This window comes from Scomber japonicus, chromosome 19, assembly GCF_027409825.1.
Source record: "Scomber japonicus isolate fScoJap1 chromosome 19, fScoJap1.pri, whole genome shotgun sequence".
In the NCBI taxonomy this organism is placed as follows: domain Eukaryota; kingdom Metazoa; phylum Chordata; class Actinopteri; order Scombriformes; family Scombridae; genus Scomber; species Scomber japonicus.
The window spans coordinates 13,550,827-13,564,330 of NC_070596.1; the positions used below are offsets into that span (position 1 = coordinate 13,550,827).

General features: G+C 39.3%; 2 protein-coding genes across 2 annotated transcripts in view; one reads left to right on the plus strand and one right to left on the minus strand.

Moving 5' to 3' along the window:
* The window catches only part of rcl1 (RNA terminal phosphate cyclase-like 1), a 42,717-nt gene extending 30,999 nt beyond the window's left edge, over window positions 1–11,718 (minus strand). The window contains exon 1 of the mRNA XM_053339442.1: window positions 11,715–11,718. The gene's annotated coding sequence lies outside the window, so the exon portion shown is untranslated. The remainder of the gene's footprint in view (window positions 1–11,714) is intronic.
* The window catches only part of exd3 (exonuclease 3'-5' domain containing 3), a 43,401-nt gene continuing 30,123 nt past the window's right edge, over window positions 227–13,504 (plus strand). The window contains exons 1-18 of the mRNA XM_053339440.1: window positions 227–324; window positions 1,735–1,794; window positions 4,897–4,961; window positions 5,941–6,102; window positions 7,044–7,229; window positions 7,315–7,368; window positions 7,466–7,605; window positions 7,702–7,808; window positions 7,898–7,971; window positions 9,259–9,297; window positions 9,404–9,570; window positions 10,189–10,342; window positions 10,525–10,723; window positions 10,820–10,929; window positions 11,704–11,887; window positions 12,062–12,234; window positions 13,023–13,241; window positions 13,416–13,469. Coding sequence (XP_053195415.1) covers window positions 1,767–1,794; window positions 4,897–4,961; window positions 5,941–6,102; window positions 7,044–7,229; window positions 7,315–7,368; window positions 7,466–7,605; window positions 7,702–7,808; window positions 7,898–7,971; window positions 9,259–9,297; window positions 9,404–9,570; window positions 10,189–10,342; window positions 10,525–10,723; window positions 10,820–10,929; window positions 11,704–11,887; window positions 12,062–12,234; window positions 13,023–13,241; window positions 13,416–13,469 — 2,115 coding nt within the window. The 5' untranslated portion in view covers window positions 227–324; window positions 1,735–1,766. The remainder of the gene's footprint in view (window positions 325–1,734; window positions 1,795–4,896; window positions 4,962–5,940; window positions 6,103–7,043; window positions 7,230–7,314; window positions 7,369–7,465; window positions 7,606–7,701; window positions 7,809–7,897; window positions 7,972–9,258; window positions 9,298–9,403; window positions 9,571–10,188; window positions 10,343–10,524; window positions 10,724–10,819; window positions 10,930–11,703; window positions 11,888–12,061; window positions 12,235–13,022; window positions 13,242–13,415; window positions 13,470–13,504) is intronic.

Here is a 13,504-nt window from a genome sequence, read left to right on the forward strand (position 1 = left end):
GGCTTAATGGCAACTTTGCTTACACTTTATGTACCGTCCCCAATAAACCGCCAGCAACCTCATGACTAACGTTGCAGATATGTATGTTTACAGTTAGATTTAGGAAATAGTTTAGTGGATACAGTCAGGAAATCGACAAAATAAACTGGATTTCGGTACCGTGCGAGATAAAGATTTTCCTGACAGTCAATCCCCAGGGCAGAAAGAGCTCTATACACACGTAAACGAAGGTAGGTAGTTGTTCTTCCACCTGAAGCTAACAGCAGGGAAGGGAGTTAGCACATGGTTAGTTTATTAGCGTCAACAGGACAACGTAACACCAGTGTGAGTAATTATTTTCTGCTCATTTATAAACATGTGAATAAAGTCGACTGTCTTCCGGAGAGAGCAGTGTGATATACTAGCACTGAGTTGTGAGCTAGCTTAAAATGAGTCATAGTTACAAGCTAACTAATGCAATTTAAAGCACACTAACAAAACTACAAACACGGTTATAACTTTTAGTGGACACTTACACCAAAAACACTCGAGAAATTATGAAATCAACACACGCACGGGTCTCATCAGAGTATATGTCTTATTTGACAGGGTCTGACAAGCTAATGTTTGCTTAACAGTAGTGTGAAACTGAGCACAGAGGGAGTAGCATGTGTCTTTGCTACCACTAGGTGGGGATAGAAGATAAATAGAAAGACTTGACTGCAGGTGTGCTGTATCTCTTCTCCTTTACTCCTCCATCTCCTGAAAAAGTAGAGCTGCCAGGACAGTGCTGAGTGCCAAAGCCCGCCCCTACAGCCTGCAGACATTCAGACAGCGAGAAACAACCAAACCAGACTTCAGGCCTAAAAAAAACATCCTCAGCCTGAAATCAAGTTTCATAGCCAGCTGGCATCTTGCCCTTTCTCAGGCTGCTGTTCCCACAGGTTTCTGTGTGTCTGTGCAGGAATGATAATATCAGCAAAACTGGCTCATAATCATTAAGTGCTGAACTGTTTTACTTGTTTACCCCTGTATGTGTGACTTTTTTCTCCACTTTCTTTAAAGATCCCCTCCAGACATGTTTTAATATGTATATAAAATGTTCTTTGAATAACAATTTGTGTCTGATACGGTTTCTCCACAAAAATCTTATACTTCATCCTTAATAAAAACAAATCACAAATCTATACAAATGTAAATGTATTTTAAGTGGTGGACACAAAATGACTTCAAGTTTCCACATCACACTTACATAAGTTGAATATTGGACCAGTATTGGCTTTCAAACTCTTTGTGATGTCACAAATCCTGCTTGTTGGCCCACACTTTAAAATCTGATTTTCAATGAACACACAGAAAATGTCCACTTTTAACAGTTGGATATCAAAACAGCCTTGTAGTGTCAAACTCTGCACATACGTAATTCTGTACAGTGAAGCTCAAACATCTGACTGTAGGGACTTAAAGTTATTTTTTCACTTCAGTTTGCTTTTTGTACAGTGATATATTTCAAGAGACTGCAGTTGTTGGCCAACATAGTTGAGAACACACAACCTACCATGCTCTATGTAGGAAATGGTATCTTGGCCTATTAGCTCAGTGCTTTGGCTTTACCACAGTACTGTATGTAGTACTTAATTTCACATGTTGTGTGCAAATAGACCGCTTTGAAGCTGAGAAATATGATATACCTGATGGCAATTATGGTGGAGACCTATTTATGGAACTGTGTTGTTCTGTGTCTTTCCTGTACAGCGTGAGAGCAGCTCGCCATCCTGTGGACAGAAATGAATCACACCACTCAAGAGGCAGCAGGTTCGTAACACATTTATCACAACGCACAACTCTCTTTTAATATTTATTACAGAAACTAAACACAGGAGAGTAACTGTATTGTGACCGCTAATGTCCTTTTGGGTAACGTGGTTAAAAGGTATTGACTTTTTTATCCAAACAAGTATGCATCTTCATACAAACACATTTATGAAATGAACAGTAACTTAATTTACCTCAAGTGTGACAATAGCAACTTCAAAAGCAATGAATACAGGAATATCAATCTGCTTTGATCAAGTCAGTGGCAAGGCACTAAACTAGAACCAGCACCCAGCCAAATGCTGGTAAAATATGCAAGTGGCTGGTGGATTTACTTTACTCACCAGCCAAAAACCAATGTTAATCTGTTGAACATTCAATCACCCCCATGTAGAGTATTGTTCAAGTACGAGAACTACATTTCAAGGCAACCTTATTGGATAAATGTGTCGCCAAACCATACTTACTATTTTTTTCTTATTTACATATCTTTCTTGGCCACATCGGTTTGCTGAACACCGCACAAGGAGCTCATGGGGCGTACAATGATATCAGCACCATCATTATTTTGTCACAGTGGAGCTCGTAGGTATGTGTCAGTCTGCAACTGGCATAGAAACCAAGCTGCAGTGTGTGGAGAGGTGATTAACACACAAAAACTGCTTTAATAAGCATCAAATTCAGCGAGTGCTGTTAATCTCCTCCTCCTCAAGATCATGCAATGGCACCTGTTGAAAGCTTTTTTTCCAGCACCTACAACAAAATACAAAAGGAGAGAAGTGCTTGTCGAAGAATGTTGTGGCATCCTTCCAGTGGAGTTGAGCCACTTGCACAACCGCTGCCAAGTCACACTGAAGCTGTTCTGGTGGCTGTAGTGACACCAAACGCCCCATTTAGACACTTGATCTTTGTGTTTCCTTTATTTTGGCAGCTGCCTGGCAACAGGCTGTTAGACCTGCCTGTAATCTCTGACTAATTTTGCTGAAATTGACTTTTATTGTTTTGTAATAGTGGGAGACTAGCATAGTGTCATATTACTTTAAACTCTACTTACTAAAATGTAGGATTTCTATTTCTATTTCAAATCCTCGTAGTTCAACAAGTAAAAATAAAATAAAAAACACCTTCACAGAGGTGAACGAGTGCATGTACTGTGTGAGTGTGCGTCCATGTATTTGTATGCAGTGATGGGGGTTATTATGCTGTTATGAATGGGGGCCTCCAGTTCTGTCATTGACCCACCAGCCAAGACTATAAAGAAGCTCACATGCTCCACATTCCTCTCCTCTCCTCATACAAACAGTGAAACTGAAGTAAAGTGGGTTGTGCTGTTTGTGTGAGTACACATGTTTGTCAGTGGGAATGAATGAGTCGGAGTGGGGTGTATAACAGCAGAGAAAGCGAACAGCAAAGGAAACAGAAGCTATTCAAATGTCTGAAATTAATGGACGTTTCCAACCGTGGCCGTTTTTGGATGTCTTAGCTCATTCACTTCAAATCCAGTCTACAGTACCATTGACAGTTTTTCCGTTGCGTGCTGTAATGCTGCCGTCGAAGTGGTTTCATGGGGAGATAATCGTAGATATTTGTAAGTGGAGGGTAATTTGAAAAACCTGTGCTGCATTATCATTATCTTTTACAAAAAAAAAAATGATATGCTGTTCATTATGATGGATTTCATACAGTATCTCCAGCAACTTTCAAGTAACTGGAAATCTATTTCCAAATTAAGTTGAAATTAGTTGAAACCACAGACTGACTGCAGAGAAGGAAATGTATTTATAAAGTATTCAACTATTGTATATTCTGGAACTAACACTAATGAAAAACATGCATGATCTTTACTTAATGGGCTAAAACATGCAGCAAGAATTGACATTGCGTTGGGGAGGGAGGTGAAAGGGGAGAAAGACAAAATTTTATATATTTATATACACACATAAACATACTATGTATATGTATATATATATATATTATATACACATGTTTTTTACAGAGATATTTTAAGTATGGTAGAGTATTTTTAAGTAGAAATTCAGAGGAGTAAAAATAAAACATTCTCAGACATCTGAAGTGAATATTTTAGAAGGAGCATGAGGACACAAATAGTGTCAGGCCAGGAAAGACACAGTAAAGAAGGAGGCCAACACAGAGAGAGGGAGAGGCCTTTTGGTCTGCTTTCCCAGGCTATGCATCAGGAAGGCTGTATTTTTTACACCATGACCACCGCATAGCCCTTTCCTGGGGAAATCCGAGACAAAATCGAGAGAGGCTGCTGTGGGGAGGGAGCGGAGAACAGGAAAACTAGCCCTGGGAAGGAGGGAGGGAGGTAGGGGGGCAGGTATGGCGGAGCCCACACAGCATGAGCAACAGAAAGAAGCTGGAAGTCTGAGTGGAACACATGCACAGGCAGATAGACACAAAACATGAATCTCACATCTTTTCTTGTTTCTGGGCCCTTTTATCCACTGTGGCCTTCCAAAAAAAAAAAGAAGTGCCCAGAGAGTCTTGTGTAGAGTATTTTGGCTGCTGATTCAGCTGGAATGCAGAGCTAATGCCGGGTTCCTCCACTATCCAACCAGCCTCAGCTGTTAATCCGATGTTATGGCTGCTCTGCTATGCTTGTTAAAGAAATAATATTTGACGTTATGGCTACTCAGCTATGCCTGTTTTAGCAAACAATATTTCCAGTATATCATGTTACCTACAAGCTAAGATTTAGGTTGGACACAAAACAAGTTATTTCAAGGTTTTCAGAATAGCTTTTATGACCAAATGCATATTTAGAATTCACAGCCAGGTAGCGAAGTGAGGAGTCACCTTTGGAAGAGTTGATAAACAGCCTTGGTTTATGCAGGTAATTTGCCAAGTGGGGACAAAAATGTATTGTCAGTGTAAGAATCAGCAGAAGATTCTTTACTTAAACGCTCAAAAGTAAGTTTAGAGTAAGTTTAGAGGGCCATCAAGTTCCTGAAAGATTCAATATAACTAAAAACGTGATTAGCTTTGATTTCATGACAGGTTGATTAAGGTCAAAGGTCAGAGTGAAACCCCACTTCACATATGTGTCTGTGTCTGTGTCTGTGTGTGGTGTCCATGCAGGTCTTGACCCTACCATGCTGACAGTCCAACTCTTCGAGCTATGGAACCAGAAAGATCTGCAGACGGTGAGAGTCACTTTCACAGCGTGTGTCAATCCCACACATGCGATATTGAGTGTGTGTGTTTGCTAATGTAGGGAGATTGAGTCCTTGTGTGTCTGCAAGAAGCACTTGGGGAGAGAGAGAGAGAGAGAGAGAGAGAGAGAGCGAGAGAGCGAGCTTGGATACCGGCATGTTGAAATGAAGCTTGCTAGTGTGTGTGTCTGTCTGTTAATGAGGAAACCAGAGTGTGTCAGTAGGAAGGAAGGAATTTGCATTGCACTGAATGAACTTGAGATCTGTGTGAGGAGGATATTGAGTGGATGACATCTGTTTTGCAAATTAAGACTGAGTGCCAGGCATTCTCACACAGATATTATTTTCTAGTGTAGGAAGTTTCTAATGCCAGAGTTTGCATTCTTAAGTTGGGAACCAAAATGTGTCAAAGGCCTGTGTATCCACAGGTATTCCTACAATTCACATGCCAGTTACCTAATTTTACCAACATCGTCTCTTAAAATAGAAATTCCCACATGACGATTTGCTGGCAAAAATGAAGAAAACATGTAATTTTATATTATAAATTCTATCTGGTTGACTGCTGAATATTCCGCTAAAAGATGATGCAACACTATTGCCTTGAGGGAAAACAGTTTTTTAAATTCTCTATTCTGTTATCACTGAAATATTTTGAGAAATAAAAAAATACACACATCAAATAAATGAAAAAGAGCGTTCAGTGTTTGAAACTAAAACAATGTTTTGGACACAAACTGAGATGTTTCCCTTGAACAAAGGGTTCAGATGACAACCTGACATCTGGTGATCAACTCTGTGAAATGATACACCCTTTGCATTGGTGATGTTATTGTTCCTTTGCATGAACCTACCTGGAAAAAAACATTAAAAATGGCATTAAAGATGTAAAGATTTACACATTTATATTTTCCTGTGTTCCTCTGCAGTTTAGTTTCACACTGCTCCCTCCCTCTCTGTTTCCCCACAGCTACATTTGGCAGCCCTCCAGGGATTTTCAAAGGTGTCTGAACCTCTGGAGGCCTTAATGACAATCCTGGAGAGCTGTCCGGGTAAACAGAAGGGTCGGAGCCACACCCTCGGTCATCACATTCTCATGGAATTCCAGACATGGATCAAGGACCATCCTCAGGTAAATAAGCTTCACCAAGCAAACGTTTGTAAACACAAAAAATGTACTGCAGGAGATGCTGGAGCACTTTCAGATCTGTACTTCCCAACCAGTTGTCACCTTTATTAGTTTATAAATGTTTATGCACACACATTGATGTGCACTATCTTTCAGAAAAAAGTTTGAAAAGTAAATAGATTTTATATTATTTATTATTTTCCCACTTTTCCACTCTGCCACCTGCAGACAATAAATGTTTCTTTGAGATAAATCGCTTAACAGATTTGATTTCTTTGTACATATTAGAATAATAATATAATATAATATATGTGAGATTTATCACACAGCTGAATTTATAAATTGGTAAAAGATGTGCATAAATTCCCAGTTAGAAGACAGCACTGTGTTTGCTGTAGATTAATGTGACTGCACAGTGTTCAGACTAGAGCCAGGTGGTGAAGAAGTATAAAAATGTTACAAGGCCCTAAGTTGGAAGATGGCAGGAACAATATTTAGAGCAAAGTGCTTTGTGTCTTTTTCAAACATTTTACGTTGATTTATGGACAGAGGTGGGTGTCTGAGAGGGGGGTTTGAGTGACTTTAAAGCCAGTTTCATGAGGTGCTTTGCAACTTAAAGAGAATCCTGGAACACATTGATCATCTAAACTATTCCTGGCCCCCTGATGAAGTACCTTTATGCCCACACACATAAAAGCACTACTGTTATCATAGCCAGCTTGCTGTAGAGTTCAGCTACATGCTGTATATCCAAAGAACAGCAAATAATGTTTGAAGTCTTCAACTGTTGTCTCATGACTAATGACTTTCATTAAAAATCAATTTCAACAACACTTGCTTCACTTTTCAGGCTCTCAGTTTTCACCATCCTTCATGTTTTCAATTCATCTTGTCTATTATTTTTGCAACATTTTCTGAGGTAATTTTTTGGTTTCTTTTACCAGGTTACACTGAGTTCACTGTCAGAGCAGCAAGCATTAGCCGTCCAACGTCGGGCTCTCAGCCTACTAACAGATACCCAGCCCAGCTTTGTAGACAGTCTCATAAATATCTACCAACTCAACTCTCTAGATCCGGCCATCCTCAAACTGCACATTGTGAGGTTACAGGCGCTCAACTGCCACAAAGAGGTGAGTTTGAAGTTTATTTCTCAAAGTTTTAGAAAGTAAAATTAAATTGTTTTCTATGGCGACACTGAATTATCATTTTTCACAGGCAATAGTCCTCAGTGTAAAACTGAAGTTACAGAAAGAGCTGAATATGGAGGAGGTGAGAAAACATCTGAATCATAAACACTGAATATATGAGCATAATTTAGATGTGCTAACAAACTTCCTCAATAATTTCATCACATTTTCTCCTGCAGATATGTGTACCACTCATCCTGCAGGATAAGTTGTCTTTGGCAGAGTCCTTCGTCACAGGCCACAGTCACCTGGAACAACGACTGGTCACACTGCTAGATTCCTGGTGCCACCCCAATTTCAGTCCGGAAATGATAAGCAAGTATGGAGCATGTATGAATGTGTTGGAAGCCTTAAAAAAAAATTTGGCGCGAGTTTGCTGCAGTATGAGCCTGTATTGCTGTGTCTGTTTCCGCAGGCAGTTCCCACGCCTCTCTGTTTCCAAACACTGCATGGGCCAGATCAAGCCCAAAATGCTGACAAAACATGTGTTACGACTTGTGGAGAAATTCAACATTGACCAAGGTGTGAGATGGTGCACACGTGTAGTTCATTTTGGCATCTGTGTATGCACCTCAAGCAGAAATGACTGTGATGTTGTCTTTTTGATGCAGCACTTTGTCCCAATGCTCTGCACAAGAGGAGACAGGACTCTATGCGTTTCCTCATGTACAAGAGGTTTGTAGAGGTAAGTGATATATAATAAGTAGCGGTTAGTGATATATAATAAGTAGCGGTTATATAAGTGGTCATCAGTGATTCAAATTTTTTTAGTTAATAATAATTCAGGCCGTCGGCAACACATGTATTAAGTACATTCCTTAAATCTATCTTTTTAATTGATTTCTTGGCAATCTTATCAGTTCAGCTATGTAAAGCCTCTAGCTAGGAACATGTCAGTATTTGTTTCTGACCTTAGTTTCCAAGACCAAATTGATGGTGTAGTTCAGTTTTTATAAACTGTACTAACTAAATGATTGCCTTCTTAAATTTTCTTTCAAGATTATACTCTTCACAATCTGCAAACTATATATGAGAGCCTTGAATTAATTAACGTACCGAAGCACAGTCCTCTGATTCCTAAGGATAGTTTTCTTAGATACTCCAAAATGTAGGTGAAAGAGAAGCAGGGGATGGGCCTTTTGTGAATGAGTGTAATATGGATGGGAAATGAAAGAGAAGACTTTCCCACAGAGATGTTGAAATCTCCAAGGGTAAAGATAAGCTTAGTTGGCGCATGCACTGCTAAAAAATGATTAGGAATTAATTTGCCAATATTTTAATTTTTATAAAGTGATATATAGAGTTTAGTTGACACACCCTTGAAGAATGATCTTTTCAAATGAATAAAAATATGGTAAGCGGTATGTACAGTACATTCCTTCTGTCTTGAGGGCCTAATTATGTCTTGAGAAATATTTATTCAAAATGATTTTTAGATCTCATATTCTGGTTTTAGTTTCACATTTGACAAATTTAATTACCGAACAGAATTGTTGAAATTTCAGCTTCCGCCAACAAAAGCTGGTTAAAAAAATCTCAGTGGAATATCGGTTGGTATAAGATTGAAGGATGGATTCGGTTCCTGAAAAACATGAACAGAGGGAGATTTTTGAGTTTACCCAAAGAAAGACTGAAGGTCAGAGAAAAACAGAGAAAAAATAAAAAATAAAGTATCAATTCTCCTGACTTTACCCATAAACACATATTGCAAAAACTTTCAGGAGAGTCTGCTATCTAAAAAGATGATGAAATAAAGATCTTATTGTCACCTTCAATCACTGAAAAAACAATGGCGGCAGAATATAAGCATGTGGAGCAAAGACTGGTTGGAACACACCATATTTAATTTAACAACATTATAGTATAGAAACGACTAATCAGGCTAACCAGTTTCAGGGTATTAGTCACTAATGAATAATACTGATTTTGTAATTTTTTTTTAAACAGTATTTCACTTTCTGTTTTCTCATAGAAAAGTATGACAGAGGAGAACTGGAGTGACCATGTGCAGGTAGGTGTGTGTTCATATATGTGTGTGTGTAGATAGAAACAGTATATATAATGGTATTTTCATATTCAGGATGTGATTTTTAAGCATGCATGTATATCTTGTATAGTACGTAGTGGCAGATGACCTTGAGCTACAGATACAGATGGTGGAGATGTTGGTGAGGTACAGTGGTCTTCAGAAAGCCTCTCAGTGGTCACTGAGATACAGCATTCCCAGACATCGCCTTCCTATTGGGGTATGGGAGACACAGCAGAGTCTACCCACACATTTACAGTGAGTTGTCCAAAATACATATAAACATAACACCTTGTGCAACTTGTGTTATGCTCATGCTGTACTTTTAAAAAAAAAAAAAAAAAAAAGGAATAAGTGCAGTGTCTGTGCTTTTGTCCCTGAATTGCAACCTGGAGCCTAAAGTTTGTTCATCACATCCGCATTCTCACACATTGCAAAACAATTTGCTATCAGTTAGTTTATTGATTTATGTATCTTGCGCAACAGCTACTTCACATTGTCTAATAAATGTTTATTTTATACTGAATATACAATGGGAACCAAAAGTCTGAGACCACTTTCCCATTGTAAAAGTCTCAGACTTTTGGATCCTACTGTATCTGCTTTACTATCACTATCACACTATTGTGTTTGCTATAATATTACACTAACTATGAGGTTTTTTTAGACAATTATAGGGTGAGTTTGATGAATGAGTAAATGACTTTGATGACACCACCATATTTCAGATACAATGCTAAATCATAAGACCTAATGTCTTGTGATATGTGACGTGTTGTGTTTTTCTGGTTCCCTAATATAGTCGTCTATCCAGTCTCCTTCTGCATTAATTGAATATATGTTGTCTCTTTTCTCACTCTGTCTCCTTTAACTCAGACAAGAGCATCTGGATGATTCAGCACAGACTGAGGACTGGAAGCCATCTGAGTCTCACTGTCAAAAGTTTTACCAGGCGCCAATCACCAAAGACATGGTTCACTTTGTGGACACTCCGGAAGCTCTCCAGACATGTAGAAGTGTTGTGCTCAAGGTACTGAGAAGTAAATGCTACCAAAAAACAATGTTGTCTCCTTGATAAATAAAAGGTTTTGTCTCAAGTTTAAATCAGCCATGAGTGAAAATGTTTATAAAGGATGGGCAGACACTTGGGCTTACTATTGGAAACACTGTATTTTTGCTGTTGACTTATTGTCCCCTGTCTTTAAATCTTAGGATGGTGCCATAGTAGGAGTTGACATGGAGTGGCAGCCTACGTTTGGCTGTATCTCAACTCAGAGAGTTGCTCTGATACAGCTTGCAGTTTTTGACCAGGTTTTCTTATTGGACCTCTGTGCAAACGGATTGTGTCAACACCCGGATACTATTAGTTTCATCAGGAGCTTTTTCTCTGCACAAAATGTCATTAAACTGGGTAAGCTGCAGACTTGACAAAAGTTAAGTGAAATGTATCTGTGGCATTTCTGTTTATAGGTCTGTCTCAACCATTTCTCTTTTTTTCTTCATTCAGGTTATGGTATGGCTGGAGATCTCAAGTGTCTCTTGGCCACCTGGCACCAATTTTTAGAGGAGCCATTAAAGATGGAGGGGGTGCTTGATCTTCTTAGTATACACCAAAAGGTAACATTATCCTGTCATTCACATAATTTCATACAAATATGCTTTAAAATTAAATCTGGTATGTGGTCTAAAAAGGAACCACAAGAGCATCATGTTTTCTTTATTAAAAGAGGTGTAACATTTCTACAAATGCAGAGTTTGTTTTGATAAATGAGTTATTCCATATTTCAGTACATTTTTATAAAAGCCAAAGCAGACGCCTGAGAACTGATCTCACATTTCTATTTTCAAATTTTAAAAAACATTTAAAACAAATAACATTTTTATTTTACACTTATTATGACATTCAATTTAAAATGGCATATAAATATAATAAAAAATAACTTTAGGAAGACTTTAGGGGATTTTTTTGAACTTCTAAGTCTTGCTCAGCTCAGCCAACTTGACAAGCATCAGTGTTTTCTTTTTCTTGTCCACTGTATCCCATGCAGCCAGGTGTACAGGACTAGAGGTGACTCATAGTCGTTTAGGAGGATATGAGTATGAAAATGGCAACATGGGTCAATTCACCATCTGTTAATGTAGGTTGCCTATTGCAGGAAATGAGGAATCTAAGGCATATTTTTGAAGATGGTGAGAAATGACTGGCTGAAACAGTATGGCTTGGCAAAACAAAAGATGGGAGGAACTATTTGAAAGTTTTAAAATGTTTTGCCCAGAGCTTTGCATTGTCAAAATTGATCAAGCTGTTGAGTTTGCAACCATGTTGTCTTTGTGAAAGGAAACAAGCGTTTAATGGAGAAATCTTCATAATTTCTGTAATGCCTTACATAGACCCAGCGTGGTAAGTTCAAAGGGACTCAAAATGGCCCTAAGGAGGTGCTGGTAGGAGAAGGCTCTGCAGAGAAAGGCCTCAGTCTGCTGGTACAACAGGTCCTGGGAAGGCCCCTGGACAAGACGGAGCAGATGTCCAACTGGGAGAAGCGTCCGCTACGCATCAGCCAAATTAGATATGCAGGTAAAGTATTATGCATGCGCAGGCACACAATGACAGAGAGACAGATGGTCGCTGTTCTTTTCACTATAGAATATCACAGATTATTTTGTTATCCCCTGACGAACTACAAACCAATAAACCCCACCCCATCCCTCCAATCTTCCTCTTTCTTTCTCTCTCAACCTCCTCTTCTAGTGGCAGATGCCTACTGTTTGCTGGATGTTTACTCTGTCCTTTCCAGCAACCCAGCATCCTTTGGGCTGCCAGCAGACCTGCGCAGCATCTCTTCAAGCCAATCAGAGAAGGGCGGAGAGAAGAAGCAGAAGAATAAACGAGCAATGCAAAAGAAACAGACCAGTGGCATAGAGGTCAGGGGTCAATTGCTGTTATTTACAATGTTTGTTTACTTATTTTTATAAGCCGAAAGGTTTGAAGTCTAGGTTGTGTGATCAATAAATTTAAAAGACAAGTTGCCTTCAAGGTCAACACACAAAAGACACAGCTCAGGAAAACTGACTCTTTTCTTAGAGGGAAATTTAATTGATGAGATAAGAAATTATTGAAGCTTGATTTCATTTACTACTTGACCTGTGTTGACCTGACCTTGACATGTTCGTGTAAGTGGACTATGGTTCTCCTCTCAGACTTACACACTATTACATCACTTTATCAGAAACATCTCTGTACAAACACTTTCCTGTTAGGACTTTGCTATGAACAAACAAGGATCCTGAGGAAACAGGCTTTGTGTCAGAATGGTATTTTTAATAAAAGGCATTTAAACGACAGCACATGTGAGATTTTTCCTCATACACGCAGTCCAAATTTAGCCAGTCATTAGACATGATTCAACGTGTCTGATGTATTGTGACGTGACGTGTCTGATGTATTGTGCTAATACAATTCTTAGTCCTGTGAGCTTCTGATTAATACAATATGGAAAACCTTCAACTGCAGAACTCGGGTGTGAGCATCCAGCCTGCAGGGAGGGACAATGTGTGTTTGACCAAGACACTTCGACAGTTCCTATCAACTCCAGGGGTGCAGTTGTATAGCTCACCCTGTGCTTTGACCTCCCTGCACTGCGGTGCAAGTGAAAAGAAAATCCCCCTGTGGGGATCAGTTAAGTATCACATTATTGTCTCTGTCCATTTAGGAATGTCAGGGAGCTCAAAGGCTCAGTCCCCCTCGCTCTGACACACAGAAAGGCCTCCTGTGTGGCAAGAAGCCCTCAGAGGACTCCCCCGCTTTGCCCCCCCAGCAGTTGCGGGTGGTGTGTGACAACATGCTGCAGGGGCTCGGGAGGTACCTGCGCTGTTTAGGAGTCGACGTGATCATGTTGGAGAACACTGATGATCACAGAAAAGCAGCAATGGTGAGTTGAGTTAGTGGTCTAAGCTGAAGACATACACTTTTTCGCTCTTTATACAAGGACAATAAACACATGAAGGAAACAAACACAGAGTCAGCCAATGCTACACAATGTAAAGATTGCAGGTTTTTTATTTATTGTGTCCTTTTGTCCTGATGTTAATGTGTTGTGTTTCAGTTAGCGCAAGCTGAAGGCCGAGTCATACTCACATGTGGACAACCATACCAAAGTGTAAGTAATGCATCAACCTGCAATCCCGTGATGTG